Source organism: Malania oleifera, chromosome 4 (assembly GCF_029873635.1).
Source record: "Malania oleifera isolate guangnan ecotype guangnan chromosome 4, ASM2987363v1, whole genome shotgun sequence".
In the NCBI taxonomy this organism is placed as follows: domain Eukaryota; kingdom Viridiplantae; phylum Streptophyta; class Magnoliopsida; order Santalales; family Ximeniaceae; genus Malania; species Malania oleifera.
Window position 1 is genome coordinate 115106800 of NC_080420.1, and position 17242 is coordinate 115124041.

At 37.9% G+C, this 17242-nt stretch overlaps 1 protein-coding gene across 1 annotated transcript; it reads left to right on the top strand.

Annotated features, from left to right (window-relative positions):
- Positions 1-193: 193 nt before the first annotated feature.
- LOC131152687 (uncharacterized) lies at positions 194-15698 on the top strand. Its single transcript, XM_058104491.1, has 5 exons — positions 194-900; positions 1904-2021; positions 12500-12852; positions 13354-13452; positions 13904-15698. Exons 1-5 carry the CDS (start codon positions 290-292, stop codon positions 15258-15260), a joined length of 2538 nt encoding a protein of 845 aa, XP_057960474.1. The 5' UTR covers positions 194-289; the 3' UTR covers positions 15261-15698.
- The last annotated feature ends 1544 nt before the right edge of the window (positions 15699-17242 follow it).

Consider the following 17242-nt stretch of genomic DNA (forward strand, 5'->3'; position numbering starts at 1 on the left):
GGTTCCTTATTATTTTGTAATTCCTCCCGTGATGGTGAAGTTTTGATCCTATCCGCTCGTGGAGTAGGTATGGTCGAACCACACGTAAATTTTTATCTCGTCTTTATTTATTTATTTTTCTGCATTTTTATAACACATAGGATTTTATTTCCAATGCAGTCCTTTTTTTTTTTTAAAAGCAATATTCAAGAGAGCTCGAGAGAAGCTCGTTACTCGTGAAGCGGAGTGTGGAGCCTCCCCTTCCTAAAACCCCTGCTGTCTTAAGCCTCCAGGGTTTATCGTCTCTCCCATGGCGAAATCTCCCTTTTCTCTTCTGCTCCTCAGACGCCTCCCCCAACTTCACAAACCCTCCCTTTCTCTTCTCTCCCGCTCTCATTTCCTCTCCACCTGCCAACCCACGACTCCCCCCTCCAACTCCCCAGACCCCAGAAGCTCTCTCTCGGCTCGCATGAGCTTCGTCTTCGACCAAATCGACGCCATCGAAAAGGAACGCTCACAGAAGGACGAAGCCCTTCAGCGAATTCGAGCCTGGCGCGACTCCAAGCACAAGAACAACCACCCCAAAGAGGAGAATGTAGTATCGGAGTCGGGGGTCGGGCAGTTCATTGATTCAAATGTGAACAATTCGAATGATTCGGAGGAGAAGAGGAGGGAGAGAGATGGTTTGGTGGCGAAGGAGGTGGAGTTGGTGCACCCGTGGAAAGAGTGGATCGAGTTGATGGAGAGATTGGTTCAGCAGAACTACTTTGATCACAGGAGGAAGGACGAGGACAGAATGGTCCAGGATTTGGGGTTTGACATGTCGGAGGTTGCTGACGAAGCGGTTGATTTCACTAGGGATTTCAAGACAGTTCAGACCGCTTGTCTAAATTTTGGGCGTGATCGGTTCGATATCTTGAGGTATGGTTGCGATTGTTTTGAGTATTAATTGAATTTGTAAGTTAGTTGTGCAATGGGTGGTTTGCGTCATTTCTATTTTCTTTGCTTCTGAAAAAAGGAATATAGTACAGTGTTGAGTATCTGAATGACACACCACTTTGAGTAATTATGAACTTATTTTAGGAATATCATGAGGAAGTCTGGCTTTTACTAACTCAGTGGCGGGTTTGCTGCTTGGTTCAGTTGCCCTGCCCCAGCAAGGGTCTGCCAGTCTAGTGTTGACTGTTTGTGTCTTTTCTTCTGTTTTTGTTGATTGGTTGAAATTCTCGCCCTAGCCAGATAATAAAAATAATAATAATTTTTTGTTTGAGAGAAAAAATCAAATATCATATGCTTGAACATTTGGCATGTATGTTTGAATGCTTTTAGGAAGTTTACAAGCTTGCTCTTAGAAAAGCAACCAGGCATGACTTAAGCTTGTGTTTTAACTTTTTTGTTCTGGCTTCAGTCCTTAGAGTTTTAATGCAATAACTGTAATTAAGGCTGGCACAATGATATCAATAAGAAAAATTAGGTCAGACACAAAGAGAGACCTTTTAAAACAACATTGTTGTCATTGAATTGATCCTTCATTTGGTCGTGCGTAAAAATTGGGTAAGAAAATAAAAATAAATATGAAATATTAGTTTCTTCTTCTTCTTTTTTTCAGTTTGCAGCAGAAGATGACATAATCTTCACTGAACCTTGTTCATTACAAAAAATCTGGTCCAGCTGATTTAAATTATTAAAACTTAAGAAAATAAGCTTAATATTCGACATTTTGTTTTCAAGTCTGTATCTCAGATTTCTAAGCAACCAAATGAGTTGAATGGAAGCGTTTGTTGTTTTGTTGGTTAATATCATGTGAATCACTTTACAGAAGCCACATTTCTTATCTAAATTGTATTTGTAATAATGTGGTCTGTGACACTGTTTCATTCACTGACATTTTTGCTTGACCTTTTTAGATGGCAATACTTTTCAGGTCATTGTCAAGGCAGGATATTCAGCTTTTGGTTGGCTATGGATGTCCTAGCGTGGACAAGAAGGTTGTTTTCTCTGCAAAGCTATTGAGGAAGCATGCCCACCTTGATGAAGGAGATGTAAGTCATTTTGTTGCTTTCAGTCACTGTTTAGTCATGTTTTGTTGCTTTTCTGTTGGGAGATGTTAGTCAACTTTGTGTTGCTTTTCTGTTGGGAAGGAGGGTGGAAATCAATGATACATTCGCCTCTCTTTTCGTTCCCTTATATATGTTGCATTTATTTTATCATTTTATGTTTTGATAATCTATACTGTTGTAATTTCTGGAGATTTTAATGTTTGGCATTTGTTAAGTTGAAGACTGTCACCCAATAAATAGAGGATATTTATTATAAAGCTTGATCACTCATCATTAGTGTTAATGAGGCTGCCTGGGGCAGGGGGTTGGGGGGAGAATCAATGATACATTTGCCTCTCTTTTCATTCCCTTACATATATTGCATTTATTTTATCATTTTATGTTTTGAAAATCTATACTATCATAATTTCTGTAGATTATAATGTTTGGCATTTTAAGTTGAAGCCTGCCAGCCTATAAATAGAGGTTATTCATTTTAAAGTTTGCGCATCTTCAATTTATCATCACATGTCATTACTATTAATGAGGTTGCTTGTAACCATATTAGCACCCTCATTCTTCTCTCTTCATATTAACTTCTTCTCCCTGTTTATAGCCTCATTGCTTCATGTATTATTGCCCCTTCCAGAGGACCTACCTGTTTTGACCTAGACCAACATTTATCTGTTGATGATGCATGGCATTATTGAGAATATTTTGGATGTTGAGCTACCTTTCTTTTGGCCATAGATATTCTCGATACAAAAGCAAGGGACTGGTGATGGAGAACAAGGATGGGAAAATTCAGGCTTATTTTAGGGATTTTTTAATTGTGTTTTTAATTTAGGGTTATTTTTTTTTAAACAAAAGGAATTGACTACAGAGAGAGAAAAAGTATATACAAAATAAAAAGAAAGAAAACTGGGAGTATAAGACATTGTCCCAAATCAAATGAAAAAGAACAAAACAAAAACCCCAGAAAATAAATAATTACAAAAATATCTCTGCTGGAGCAAAGCAACCCATCCTTGCTGTAAATCTGCCATAGGTAAATGCTGAAAGAAAAATTTCCCGAAACCCATAGCAATGCAAGAATCACCCCTTTATCCCAAAGCAAGTTAAGTATCCAAAGTTCCAAACTCTTAAAAATTCTGGCATTTCTCTCCATCCATATACACCAAAAGATAGCTATAATCAAACACCGCCACAAAGTCATTCTCTCTTGTCCCTTTCTATATCCCCCCAATATTAGGGGCCAAAATGCCTCTAAGGAGGAAGGGCACACCCAATTCTCTTCAACAATACCAGATAACGTACTCTATAGGGTCCAAGAGAAATGACGGTGAGAAGAAGTGTGACAAATTTCTCCAATCTTAAAACAATGGACGCGCACAGTTGATGGTAAAGACTTGGTAGATCTTCATTTCTGAAGCAAATTATTGGTATAACTTTTTTCTAAAATCATTCATAGTAGTCAAAGGCACAAGGCGCACTGAGGTGCAGAGGTTACTTGGAGCCAAGGCGTGAGGCACGAGGTGAAGGCGCGCGCCTCACGAAGGTGAGGTGCACAATTATTAAAATTGTGTACAATGCCTATTTGGTGGGTAATTGATATAAAAACACATCAATAGTTATATTAGAATTTAAAATGCCAAAATATTTAGTAGTAATTATGACAACCAAGTACCAAGTTCCAAGTGAAACAAACATAGTTCAACATAAGTAATTATGCATGCAACATTTCAAGCTTCAAATTAGCAATGAAATAAAATTGCCAGGCTGAAGGCCCAAAGACATCTTCAATATCAAAAGAAAAGAGTACAAAAAAACAGCAGCTATATTCGGTAAAATATGTTATATATTAATATATTTCAGAAAAATGTATGGTTTGTATACTTCTTTTCCAAACAAATTACAAAACGCAGCAAAAATCAGTAAAAAATGTTATATATTATTTATAAAGTATAAACTTGCATTAAACTACATAATTAATTACACATTATATAATATTAACTTAGAGGCTTAATGCAAGTTAATATTATAAGAAGCAGCCGGCAGGAGGCAGCAGAACTGAAGAAGAACTGAAAAGGAAGAAGAAGCAGAAGAACTGAAAAAGAAAAAAAAAAACTGAAGCAGAAGAAGAACTGAAAAAGAAGCAGAAGCAGAACAAGAACTGAAGAAGAAGAAGAAGTAGAAGAACTGAAGAAGAAGAAGAAGATGAAGTACTGAAAAAGAAGAAGCAGAAGAAGAACTGAAGAAGAATAAGAAGCAGAAGAACTGATGAAGAAGAAGAAGAAGACAACAACGACAACTTACTAGTTTGAAAACGAAGCAGCCTGACAACTCACGAAGGCTCAAACCTTGATGACAAAGGGCTCCTGATGGTTCGAAGGCTCTAAGATGAACTGACGAAGGGCTCCTGCTGGTTTGAAGGCTCGAAGACAAAGAGCTCCTCCTGGTTTGAAGGATCGAAGACAAAAGCCTCGTGCTGGTTTGAACTTCGAAGGGTCGAAGACAAAGGGCTCCTGCTTGTTTCGTACTGCTTCGAAGGATCGATTAGTCGAAGACGAACTTCTCCTGCTGGTTTCGTGCTGCTTTGAATGGTCGAAGACGAAGGGCTAGGGGTGGTGCGAGTCAAACTGTAAAAGGCTGGATTGCTGGAATTGGGGTGGGCTGGTTCTGGCTATGTTTTATTTCTTAACAGCTTCAAAAATTTCAAGGCGCGACTCACTGCGCCTCTGGAAGGTCGCCTTGCTTGAAGAAGGATGAGGCGCTAGCTTGGTCGCCTCACTACGCCTCTCGCTTTTAACTACTATGAGATCGTTGTCCATATAATTGACGTAATCTTACAAGTAACTTTAGCTTTTGAAATGAAAGAGTAAGTGGCAAAAGTGCTGTATTAGGAACATGAGTCAAGTGAGAAAAGAAAGATTTACAAGATAATTTCCCAAAAGAGTCTAACCCTAACTCTTTGTTTCTTCTCGATTGGAAATGAAAAGAATGAACCACATTGATCAAAAGAGCAAGCTCGTCGGTCTCCCTCTCATTAAGGTTCTTCACAAAATGAAAATCCTACGAATGCCCACTCTCTAACAAGAGGAGGGTATCATGAAAAGAAGATAATTGGAAAGACGAGGAATATATGATGGCCTAAGGGGCCTTCTGAATCCAGTCACCCAGTGATCCTTCCAGAAGTAGATTCTCTGCCTATTACCAACACTCTGCCAAACATGAGGGGAAAAGGGTGGTAAATCCAAGACACAAATTTCCCACAGCTTGAATGCTATAGATATGTAATATTAACCCCAAATTTAGCAGCCCGTCTGTTATGAAGAACTCCAAATTTACTGCATATTAAAGTTATTAAACCCTGCGCCGAAGAGAATTAGGTTCTATCAGAAAGTGGCACAACCACTTTTCCACCAAGGAATGTTATTGGACACCAATTACCTAGACCCAAACCACCCTCTGTTTTGGACCTACTCACAATGGCCCCACTAACAAGATGATCCTTATCATGTTCACCGACTCCTAGCCACAAGAAATCCTGGGTTAGTTCTTGAATCTATGGGCCACTTTCACCAGAATTTTGAAAAGGGACATGTAGTACTTGGGGAAAAAGAGAATGGTGTCATTTGCAAATTGTAAATGCAATATCAGCAAGTTCTCGTGGCCCATATTAACCCCTTCCACGAAGCCTCCATCAAACTGCATATTCATCAGTTTACTCAAAGCATCAGCCGCAATAATGAAAAGGCATAGAGGATCTCCCTGTTGCAGATCCCTAGAGGCTCTAACCCAGTGTTTAGCCTTCCAGTTCACTAGAACAGAAGAAGCAGATGATAGGAACCACTGTAATTCAAATCCTTTATCTCGATCCAACTCCTTTTCTGCCCAGCACTCTATCCAAGAAACCCCAAGGTCCCCAACTAACATGATCATAAGCTTTTTCCAAAATCCAAGTTCAAAACCAAACCCCTCTTATTCTTCATACAGCATCTTCAACAACCTCATTAGCTACCAAAGCAGCATCTAAGATTTGTCAATCACCAACAAATGCACAGACTATGGGAAAAATATCTACCAAGACACTAGCCAATCTCTTATATAACACTTCAGCAAGGATCTTGTTCATGCTTGTCACCATGCTAATTCGCCTGCTAGGCTGCAATCCTTGTCTCTGGCAGCATAATTTTTTTAGGCAGCAGGGTAATAAAAATTGAATTCATGTTCCTACTCACAATCCCAATATGTGAAAACTCATAAAAAACTTTGAGAAGACCTTCCTTCCAAAAATCAAACCGTCCTTGAAAAAGTCATTGTCAACCCGTCTGCGTCAGGAACCTTTTCTCTATCCATTTCGAAAACAGCACTTCTAATCCCCCTCCTCCTCAAAAGATGCCTCTATCCACTTTGCTTTCTCTGAGGGAATAAGGAAACAGTTCAACCCGTCAATCATACCCTACCTCCATCCTCATGAAAAAATTCCTATAAAAATCAGTAGTCATACCTGCAGTGTGATCAGGGTCCCTAGTAATCATGCCCCTATCATCCTCTGATTCTTTTGTAAAATTCTTGCCTTCCTCTTGTATTACAGTCTTCCTCCTTAACCCGACTCAATCTAGACTTTTGCAGTTAATTAACCTGTTCCCTCAAAATAACCAGCTTAAACTCATTAGACAATTGAACCCTTTTACCTACCAGATCTTCTGAGAGATGCCCCTCCTCAGCTAACCAATCTATAGCACCTAGTTCAGGTAAATCATCTTTTTTTTTCTGGAACATACATCCCCAAAAAAATCCAAATTCCAAAATTTTAAGTTCTTTCAAAAACTTCAGCCATCTTATAGAACAAAGACCCTGCCAACCTTCCACAATGCACTCTCCCCACCACTCCCTGGCCAGCTTCCAAAAGCTATGATCTGTCAATCGCATATTTTCAGAATGATAATGGAGTAGGGTCTACTTCATTGGATTAGATTCAAGCACCAAGGGGCAATTATCAGAAATCACTCTAGGGCACTTTTTGAGTAAGGTTTGGAAAGGCATCCCCCCAGACTGTAGACAATAGGATTTATCAATCCAAGTAGCTAAGACCTATTAACACAGCAAACCAGGTGAACTGAGCATTAGCAAGAGGAACATCCCTTAAATCACATTGCCTAATGGAAGAATCAAAACCTCTCATGATAGGGCTGATCCTTGAACCTTAAATTACAATTTTCAGTCTAGACATCAATTAGAACACAAAACATAGACCACAGCAAGTTCATCCCATAAAAAACCACTTAACTGAGGAAAATCAGGAATGTTACCACATGGACCGTTCTGGATTGTGGAATGGGAACCAGATCGCAATGCGGCACATGCTCTAAATGCGGAATGTCAGGGATATACACAAATAGATATATTGGTGAAAAAAGTGCAATGGCACTTGTATCTTTTTTATAGGATATTGAGGTGTTTCCAAATATAGAAAATATTCTGTTGAGAAATGGATTAATAATGATAGAAACAGAATTATAATGTCATGGTTTCCCACTTTTAACTAACAAAAAGTTATACCATGTTAAAATATTGCAAAAAGAAATTTTTTTTTTTTTTGAAATGTTCATTCCAATACATGGTTTGCTAGGGTGTTAGCATTTTCTGGTAATTATAATTGGGATAATAAATCTTTAATTGTCTGAAAAAAGAGGCACATGAGAGGAGCCTTGGAAAACATCCAGCTTGCTAGCAAATCTAGTGTCTCAAATGACAAAGTACCTCCCAAGGATCCAGGAGAAGCTAAGCACACCCAATCCTTGAACCTAGAATCCAAGATATTCCTAACAAGAAAACAATCCACCCCGTCAAACATAGACTCTTGAAACATAACAATATCAGTGAAAACTTTGCCAATAACCTCCTTGAGATCGAGATGTTTCCTCAAGATCCCCAACCCCCAATTTCTCCCATTCTACAGCTCCATCTAAACACCTTACTAGCCCCACCTCTCTTATCCTGTCAGCCACCATAATTGATTGTAGAGGCCAATATTTGCTGTTCCTTTTCCACTTGTTTTTTTTTTTTTTCTTTTTTCGCTCATAGGTTCTAGGGGACACAACAACCTGCAAAGTCTGACCTAGAGGCTTAACTAATGTGTGCCCCATTTTATCCAACTCCTGTGGGTCTCGGTTGTCCCTCTCATCCGCCAGCACAGATCTAAGGTCACAATCCTCCCTTCAATAGAGTTTTACTCTTTGAGTTTATAGATTTGGGTTTTGATTTCTTTGTTCTTGATAGGTACCAATAGCATTTGGAGAGGTAAACATACAATGCAAAACAATATTCAACAGGGCAGCATGAAACATCCATTTTGTTCAAAGTGCTCATGATTGGGAACTTGGTGCTTTTGCTGATTTTTATGGCTCCCTTACGGAAATGTTCCCACTAGGATAATTCCGGATATGCCCTTATGGAGGCTCAATAGAAATGGTTACTTCACAGTCAGCTCCTTCTACAAACAGCTGGACAGGCTCTCTGAGGCCAGACTTGGTTTCCTGTTGAAATCCATTTTGAAAGCTCTTGCACAAGCCACAGTTGTTTTTTTTTTTATTGCTTGGGAGGCAACTTTGGGGATAATATTCAGAGAAGGGGATTCACCTTGGTTAACAGATGCTTTCTCTGCAAAGTTGATGCTGAAACTGTTGACCACCTTTGCTCCACTGCCCCTGGACCAGAGTTTTGTGGAATCTGGCGCCTGCAATTTCAGGAGACCACGGGGTAACTTCAATCTGAAGGAATATGGGCTTGGAAGAGTGTTTCTGCAAATCGATATAGGAAAAGGCAAGGACACCTTGTCCTTGATCCCTCTCACCATCTTCTGTATACTCATGAAGGAACTTCTACTTCTCTCATAATCCTCAAGGATAGACGGCTCTCTACACATTCCTCCTGGTTGAGTGGGCACTGGGCAGTACTAGCTGGACACACTTAAATCTTTGATCTTATTCTGCCACACTGTAAAGGGGTGGCACCCCCTTGGACCCTTTTATTTCTTGCTGATAAAAAGAAATGTTTAACAATATCCAAATTAGGATAACATAATAAAGATGATGAATGTAGGGGACAATTTTTTTTTTTTAAGCCGAAGATGATATTTCATTAGAAAGAGAAGAGTTTACAAAGAGGGTAAGTCATCGCCTGAAAATTTCTGGAAAAATCCATAGAAAAGAAAGAAACTAAAAACATGAAAAAAAATACCTTGAAATATCAAAGCAAAAAGTTTCTCCAATCTTGCTGAATTTCTGATAAGGTACCTTTAAAGCAACCAGAGCCACACACCATAAAGAAGCTAAATAATGAATCTTCTCCCGAAATGCAAGCAACAATAACTGAACCTTAACTTCCCAACATCCTAGCTATAATATTGTATCAAGTCTATAGGGGTATGCTTTGACCATTTGACTGTCTCTGGTATGTTCTTCTCCATCATAGTTTTTGGAAGGCCAAACTTCTCCAAAGATAAGGCATTCATTTGGTTAGTTGTTCACTTGTTCTTGATAGACTTAACATGAAAAATCTGTGGCAGAGTAGGAGGCATTCTTACTTAAAGCATTATCCCCAGATGTTTGTCCTTTGCTTTTTTTATATATAAAAGATTAAAGAAAGAAGGAAAAGTACATCACAAGGAGAACAAGGGGTCCTATGTAACAAAAAGAAAACAACAAAAGAAAATGAGGAAAGAATAGAAATGAACTCTAGTTAAGCAAGGCAATCCAATTACCCTACAAGTCTTCTAGAGTAACATTTTGAAGAAAAAATACAAAACAACTATAGTTAAGCAAAGCAATCCAATTATGCTGCAAGTCTTCTAGAGAACATTCCTGAACAAACCATTCAAAAGCACCAAACGGACATAAGGAACAGTGCTCTACTCCAGACCAAGTTTGTGCTTTGAGCTTTGGCATTTCGAAGTATGGTTCTCATTTCTTCTTACACTATTCATTTGCTTGGGGATGTTTTGTAGATTGTTTGGATTACTTGGAGAGAATTGGATCTGTTTGGAGTATATGGAAGATTTCTTGGCCATTTCTTTATTAGAGGCTTTGGAAGCACTAAGGATGCCGGTTGAATCTGGAGATGTGCAGTTTTTGCTAATGGAATGCAATTATTTTCACTATAAAGAGGTTGAATTTGTTTTTGCTTTCAGATACTATATGACATATGGCTTTGCGGGCTTTTGCAGTTGGTTGTTTTATGGGAACGTGTTTACAAGATTTCAGCGGGGTTGTTAGCTTTTATCATCATCATCATGCATTCCATTATTTTCGCTAATGGATTGCAATTATTTTCTCTAGACAGAGGTGTGAAAGAGGTTGAGTTTGTATCTGCTTTGGGATAGGATACGAAATATGGCTTCGCAGGCTTGCAGTTGATTGTTTTCTGGGAACATTCTTACCAGATTTCCAACCGGATTGGCATCATCATCGTCATCATATTTTTTCCTCCAGGGAATTTCTGATTTGCTGGTTGACTTTGAATGTAATCTAATTTAGTTTCTCATTGTGATAGTTGATTTCCTATTGTATAAAGATTTTGATTAGTATAGTGATTTTGTTGTTAAATATTTCTATATCCACCGTATTATTATTATTATTAAAAGGGCATCCCCAGGCCACAAGGCTCCCCGCTTTGCTGGGGTGGAGGAGGGTTGTCCTAGCGTACATAGCCTTACCCCTGCTTTTTTGCAAGGAGGCTGTTTCCCTGGACTCAAACCCATGACTAACCGATCACAGAGTAGCACCCGTACCGTCGATCCAAAGCCTGTCCTCTATTATCATTATTATTGTTGTTGTTGTTGCTGCTGATGTTGGAGTTATTGTTATTGGTATTATCATTATTTTTTTATATCTTTTCTTTTTAAAAATTTTATTTCTTTTTTTGGCTTTCATTTCATCTTAGGAGAATTCTCATATTTCTTTATGTTTATTCTTATTTTTTTTAATGAAATCTTTCCCCCTTTTTTTTTCTTTTTTTTTAATAAAAAAAAGGGAGCAACTTCCAGAGTCTGTTGCTCCCTATCAAAAGACCTACAACTATCTTTCCTAGAGGAAGTGACATTAGCTCCCAAGCTCTGGTAGTGCTCGTCTTTTGAGTTTCCCCATTTATTTTTTGCATCTTTCTGGAATGGCTGTTGGTGTAACTGAGATCTCAGAGTATTATGAGAGATTTTTCTGTTGTAGTAGGGTTATAGTAGTAAGGGATCATTTAGTGAATTGGGATGTGGTTTAGTCATAAGTGAGAAGGGGTTTGAGGCTTGAGAATCTGGTGTCAGAAAAAAAAAAAATCCAGTGGGATAACTATCATGAAGGGTTTCCCACAGAAACACTCTCTTTGACATGAGGTTGTTATAGTAGCATGATAGGTATGGTCTTCATTGCAGTGAGTGAGTGCTATGATAGAGGAATTATTCATGCTACTAATGCAAAGTCCTTGGAAGTTTATCTCTCAGATATCTCACTTGATTTCCACTAATACTTGATACAAGGTTTGTAATGATAATGATATTTGCTTTTGGGAGGATCACTGATCATTTTTCAGCCTTGGCTTCCTGTCTTCTCAGAATTCTTCCTTGCATAATGCTCCAATTGTTTCCTTTTGTTCTTCACAGAGTGACTCTCTTTCTTGAGATTTACATTTCTGTAGATATCTTTGTGGAAGAAAAGTAGACAAGCCTGTCAATTTAATGATAGTTCTGGATTATCTTGCCCCTCATTTGAGGAGTATTACTCATATTTCGCTTGGGTATAGTTTTGGAACATTCTCTTATAAATTTTTTCTAGCGTATTTAAAGAAATCTCCAAGCCCTTCTCATTTCCTCTAGGGAAGTATCTAAAAGGTTAAGCTCCATTCTAAGATCAGGACATTTACTAAAGGATTAAATATTAATGATTTTTTGCAAGTGAGGAGACCCAATAAAGCAATAAACCTAGATATTTATATGATGTGCCAAGCTTCTTATGAGAGTTTTGAGCATTTTTTCTTCTTTGTCAAACAGCTAGGCAGCTTTGGAGTAGGCTCTTTTGCTTGGCTCACACAGTGGAAAACTTTATGTAGATGAAGTTTTGGGGGTTTGATAGAAGCAAGAAAGGGTTAATATTGTGGAATTGCAATCTTAATTCTCTGATTTGGACCTTGTGAATGGAGAGAAATAGGAGGATATTTGAAGATCAAGTCATGTCTTACTGTTTGCTATGGGATAGGGTTGTCTTTTTTGCTTCTTCTGGGCATTAGCTTTTGTGATGTTTTGATGGGTTTTGTTGACTAATTTGCAACGGGATTGGGGGCTGCATTTTTGCAATTGATATTTTCACTTCATTAGTTGAAGGATGCCTTTCCTTTAGATTTTGTGTATTTGCTTTCATTATCCATGAATTTCTTAGTTTATATATATAGAAATAAATTGCTTGTTGATGCTGCTGTTCGTTATACTTCAGGTCTGCAGTTCTTGCAGTTTAAGGAGTTCCTGTGAAAGAGCATATTTGCTAACAAATAAAGAAGATGAAGCCCGGACTATTGACATTATGCGTATCCTACTGACTTTTGGCTTTGATCCGGTGAATGGATCAGTTGTTAATAAGCCTTTATTGAAAGTCAAATCTGTGAAGACTGTAGTCCGTAAATTGCTTCATGAAGTTGTCAAATTAAGTGCGGTTCCTATTGATCCTAATCTCCCCCCACCAGTAATTAAAAAGCCCCCTCCAAAAGTGAAGCAGCCGCCTCCCCCTCCAAAGAAACGAGTTGGACGTGATGACATTGAGATGAAGAAAGGGGATTGGCTATGTCCTAAGTAGGTTCCATTCATAAGAGTTTTATGCTTTGTTCATGTCACTTTGTTTACCCTAGAGCTTCTCATGAGTTGATGATGATATTGCTAACTGCCAATGATGCTCTTATGCATCCAATTAGAAATTCTTTGGCGAACAATCACCAAAGAATCTTCTTTGTTTGCTGTTTTCTCCTTGGGTGAATCAAAAGGATCTCCTGCATGGATGTTCAGTTGCATTACTATCAGCCTGAAGATTCCAAAATAAAGTTACTATATCTCTTTTTCTGTTCTCCAGACTTATGGATGCAAGAATATTGAATAATGAAAATTTGGCAGCATTTTCCTGATGAGGCTGACTAAATGCCCTGCATGACCAGAACTTGTGTTAAAATAGTTGATTGGTGGTTTAATAGAAAATGTTGTGAACCTCCATTTTGACATTTTTGTAGTCAACTGCTTAATAATTTAGGAAAATTGTGTTCCTTGTGGAATTTGATAAAGAATTGTGAAAACTTTTTGCAGATGTGACTTCATGAATTTTGCAAAGAACACCGTGTGCCTGCAATGTGATGCTAAGAGACCAAAGAGACAGTTGCTTCCAGGAGAATGGGAATGCCCAGAGTAGGTTTCTCTTCCAGTATTATTACAGTTTTATTTCTTAATTCATCAATGAAGACATATTTTTCACTCCTTTATTTTCTGAATGTTATTTAGTGTTAGTCTTGTTAGATTGTACGGTTACAATAATTTCTTTATGTAGTTTTCTTTTTAAAGAAAGAAATAGTTGTAAATTTGATCAATTTAATGTTAGGTTCATGGCTGTGCATGAAAAGGTTTTTCAATATCATATTGGGAGGTCCTAATGGTTTAATAAGGGATAATTAGATATAGTCCAATGATATAGGTCTTCTTACATAATCATCCTTGTATATATGACCTGATTTCTGCTTTGGCTATGGTGCTAATACGAGGTTCGTTATGATTAGTACATGCACACTCAAAATGCACGTTCTTACCCTGTTTTATAGCATTATAGGGTTTAATGTCATGTTGTTCTTTCCTTCTTTGGCAGGTGCAACTTCTTGAATTATAGGAGGAATATGGTATGCTTTCATTGTGAACACAAGCGCCCCCCTGATGAATTTACAGAGAATCGTACACGGGAAAGGCAACCTGATTCTAAGATGAGGTTTGAGAAGATTGCCAACCGGATAGAGGTTTCTAATGCCTGGAATTTTAATTTTGATGATGACGAATCAGATGGGGCCGATGTAGCTGCTTTTGAGTATGCAGATTCACCAAGAATGGATGAAGAGTTAGAAGATCGTACTCAAGGAGGAAATCTTGAAGGACCTGAAAATGATTTCTCCCACACTACTAGCAGATTTTCCACCACGTCCCGGGAAAGAGGTTATCCCAATCCTGATCATAACAGATCTGCAACAGGATTTGACGATTTTGATGACGAAGATGATGATGTTGACTGTTATGAGATAGAGACTCAAAATGGTGCCGCAGCACAGCAAGCATCTTCTAATGATTTTCCTGAGATCAGAGGGTACGCTGAGCCTTTACAGTTTGAAGGCTCTGATGATGAGTTGCCTGCTCGTCACAGAATGAGTTCCTTTCCTACTAGGCCATCTGAACGAATTCGTCGAAAAGCAGCCTTCTCTGGTTCAGAGGATGATTTTGACGTTGAATCAGATGAAGACCTTCCAGTTCATCCCAACTGGAAATCTAGTCATGTGGCTGATTCAAGACAGAGAAGTCGAGGCCGAGGTGCGGTTGGCTCCTCAAGAGGTATGAATTTCCATGGGGACAAGGAACTTGGGGTCATCTCAGATGGTGATGATGATCTAGACAAAGATGGTCCATCCATGCGAGGTGGAGAAAATAGATGGGGTTCTCGTAGAAGAGAATCCCGGAGACCAAGCTCTGATATTGAAGATGATCAGTTTAATGGTTCAGATTTTGATAAATATGATCTACATTCTCCTAGGAATCGACCACAAGGCAACAGAGCTGGACTTCATCGAAGAGGAAAACCTTTAAATGGTCGGGATAATTTTGATTTTTCCAGAAATACACGATTTAGGTCTGACCGTAAAATGGGTAACAGAGGGAACTCTTTTGCTGGCGACTTTGATAGATCATATGGCGCTGATAGAGGATACAGGGGTCGTGAAGGGAAGCCTTTAAATGGTCGGGATAATTTTGATTTTTCCAGAAATACACGATTTAGGTCTGACCGTAAAATGGGTAACAGAGGGAACTCTTTTGCTGATGACTTTGATAGATCATATGGTGCTGATAGAGGATACAGGGGTCGTGAAACTCGTGATTATGGTAGGCGAAGGTTTGAGGGTGGCATGGATAGAGATTCTGGTCGTGATAGACGCCGGAGGCCAATAGTTAGAAGATCAATTTAAGCCATGGTACAATTAGAATACCAGTATTGTGCTAATGCCTGCCAAATTTGTTTCTGGAATTGGGTGGATATGCATGTTTCATGCTCAATGAAGGCGGGCTCAATGAAGGCAGAGAAAACTCCAAGAGGGGAAGCACTTCCATTTTCAGCGCACCAGCCTTGCATCAACAGCAAGCTGCCTCTCTCTCTCTCTCTCTCTCTTTGTGGGGAGATGCATGGAAATTGGAATTTTATTTACTGACCAATTGTTAGGGCACGCTTTGTGTGATTTATTTGTTTATTTTTGTTCTTTATTCAAGATGGTTGTAATTTATGATAAGAGAGATTATATTGACATACTACAAATTTTTGTAAAAGAAATAAGGAAGAAATCATAAGCTGATCCTTGTATTATCATGTGAAAATTATTTTGTCTTTATAAATTTTTTAATTAGACCAATTAGAGATTTATATTTTATTAAGTTGTGTAATTAAAATTGTCATCTGAAGTAATTTACTGAGTTTATGAATTTGCTATAGTGTCTATAATTTCTGAAATTATTTCATTCTAATTAGGTGTCATTTTAGAATTTATATATTAAAAGCTCTAAGTTTCCTATCCCATTCTTAGAAATCCTTAACCACGTGACAAATAAGTGAAATTGGTATCTTGCTTACTAGCAATATTTGTATTTTCAGCGATGACTACTGATGTTCCCAAATTGTTCATATCTAATTTTTATGTTTCTTACAATTATATTTTGGAATTCTATTACCATGAACCACTAAATTAGCATGGATGAGATTCTTGGATGCCATTTCTCCACCAATATGAAAAGAGTTCCTGAGTTTATTTTTTAAAATGTTAGATTATCAATGAACAGCCAATACTAATATAACGGATAATGCTAGCTTCGCATTTTACGCATCTCAGTGAGTTTCACTAGTATTGTTAAGCATAATTTGGATGGAAAATATAATTACATGAAATTAGCGAGATAAGTCTTCAATTGCATTTGAAAAACATATATAAGTTATGATTTTACTATATTTCAATTTATGACTTCTTATTAGTGAATTTATACTAGTTAATAGGTTATATCCCTAAAATGGAAAATCAATTGAATTTTATTTTATAATAGGGGAAATTTTTTTAAAAACTGTAGTTTACAATATGTACTAGAGTTGGGTTTTGCTTCTTTTTTGGATTGTCACATGACACCTTTGTGTTGTTGTCATGTGGCACCCTTGCGTTCATTTACTTGACTTAGCTGATTTTGAGTTAGATAATCGAGTTTGGATTGAAGACTTTTTATTTTAAATTGACTTTCTTTTAAGGGCTATGCTTGGTTAGGTTTTGCTAATCATTCCTAACTTGTATTCAGTGCAATACAACTAAAAGATAGGATTGGCAGGAGGAGTCTTCTCAGCCCCTTCACATGGGCTAGAGTTAGTGAATCCTTCCTGCCATAGGCTAAGGGAGTTAAAATGCATAAAAATCGAAAAGAAAAAAAAGTTCATGTGTCATATTCTATTCGTGTTAGATGACAAACCATATATGAAATAAAATAACATATATTAAAGTTGAGCTTGCTTTCTTGTTGGGTTGGCACGTGGCGCCGTTTAGTTCATTTGCTTGACCTAGGCGACTTTAGCTTGGATGAGTGGATTTGGATAGGTGAAGACTCATGGGCTACACTAGATCAGGTTTTGCTAAGTGTTGTTACCTTATATCTAGTGCAACACCACTATTAAATAGGATTAGCTAGGAGGAGCCTTTTTAGTCCCCCCTCACATAGGCTAGAACTTAGACTAAGAGAGCTAAAAAGCGTAAAAACTACAAGTAAAAAAAATTAAAAATAAAAAAATCACTTGTTTCATATTTTATTCATTATATATGGCAAACCACATATGCAATAAAAATAGTCATTCCATTCGCTTCAATTCAATACTATTTAATCAATCCAATTAAAGGTCATTTAATAAGAGAGACCATCGATTTCC

Coding starts and splice junctions, on each gene's coding strand:
- LOC131152687 (XM_058104491.1), top strand. CDS start 290: ATGGCGAAATCTCCCTTTTCTCTTCTGCTCCTCAGACGCCTCCCCCAA. Junction 2,022..12,499: donor CCCACCTTGATGAAGGAGAT/GTAAGTCATTTT, acceptor GTTATACTTCAG/GTCTGCAGTTCTTGCAGTTT. Junction 12,853..13,353: donor GGGGATTGGCTATGTCCTAA/GTAGGTTCCATT, acceptor AACTTTTTGCAG/ATGTGACTTCATGAATTTTG.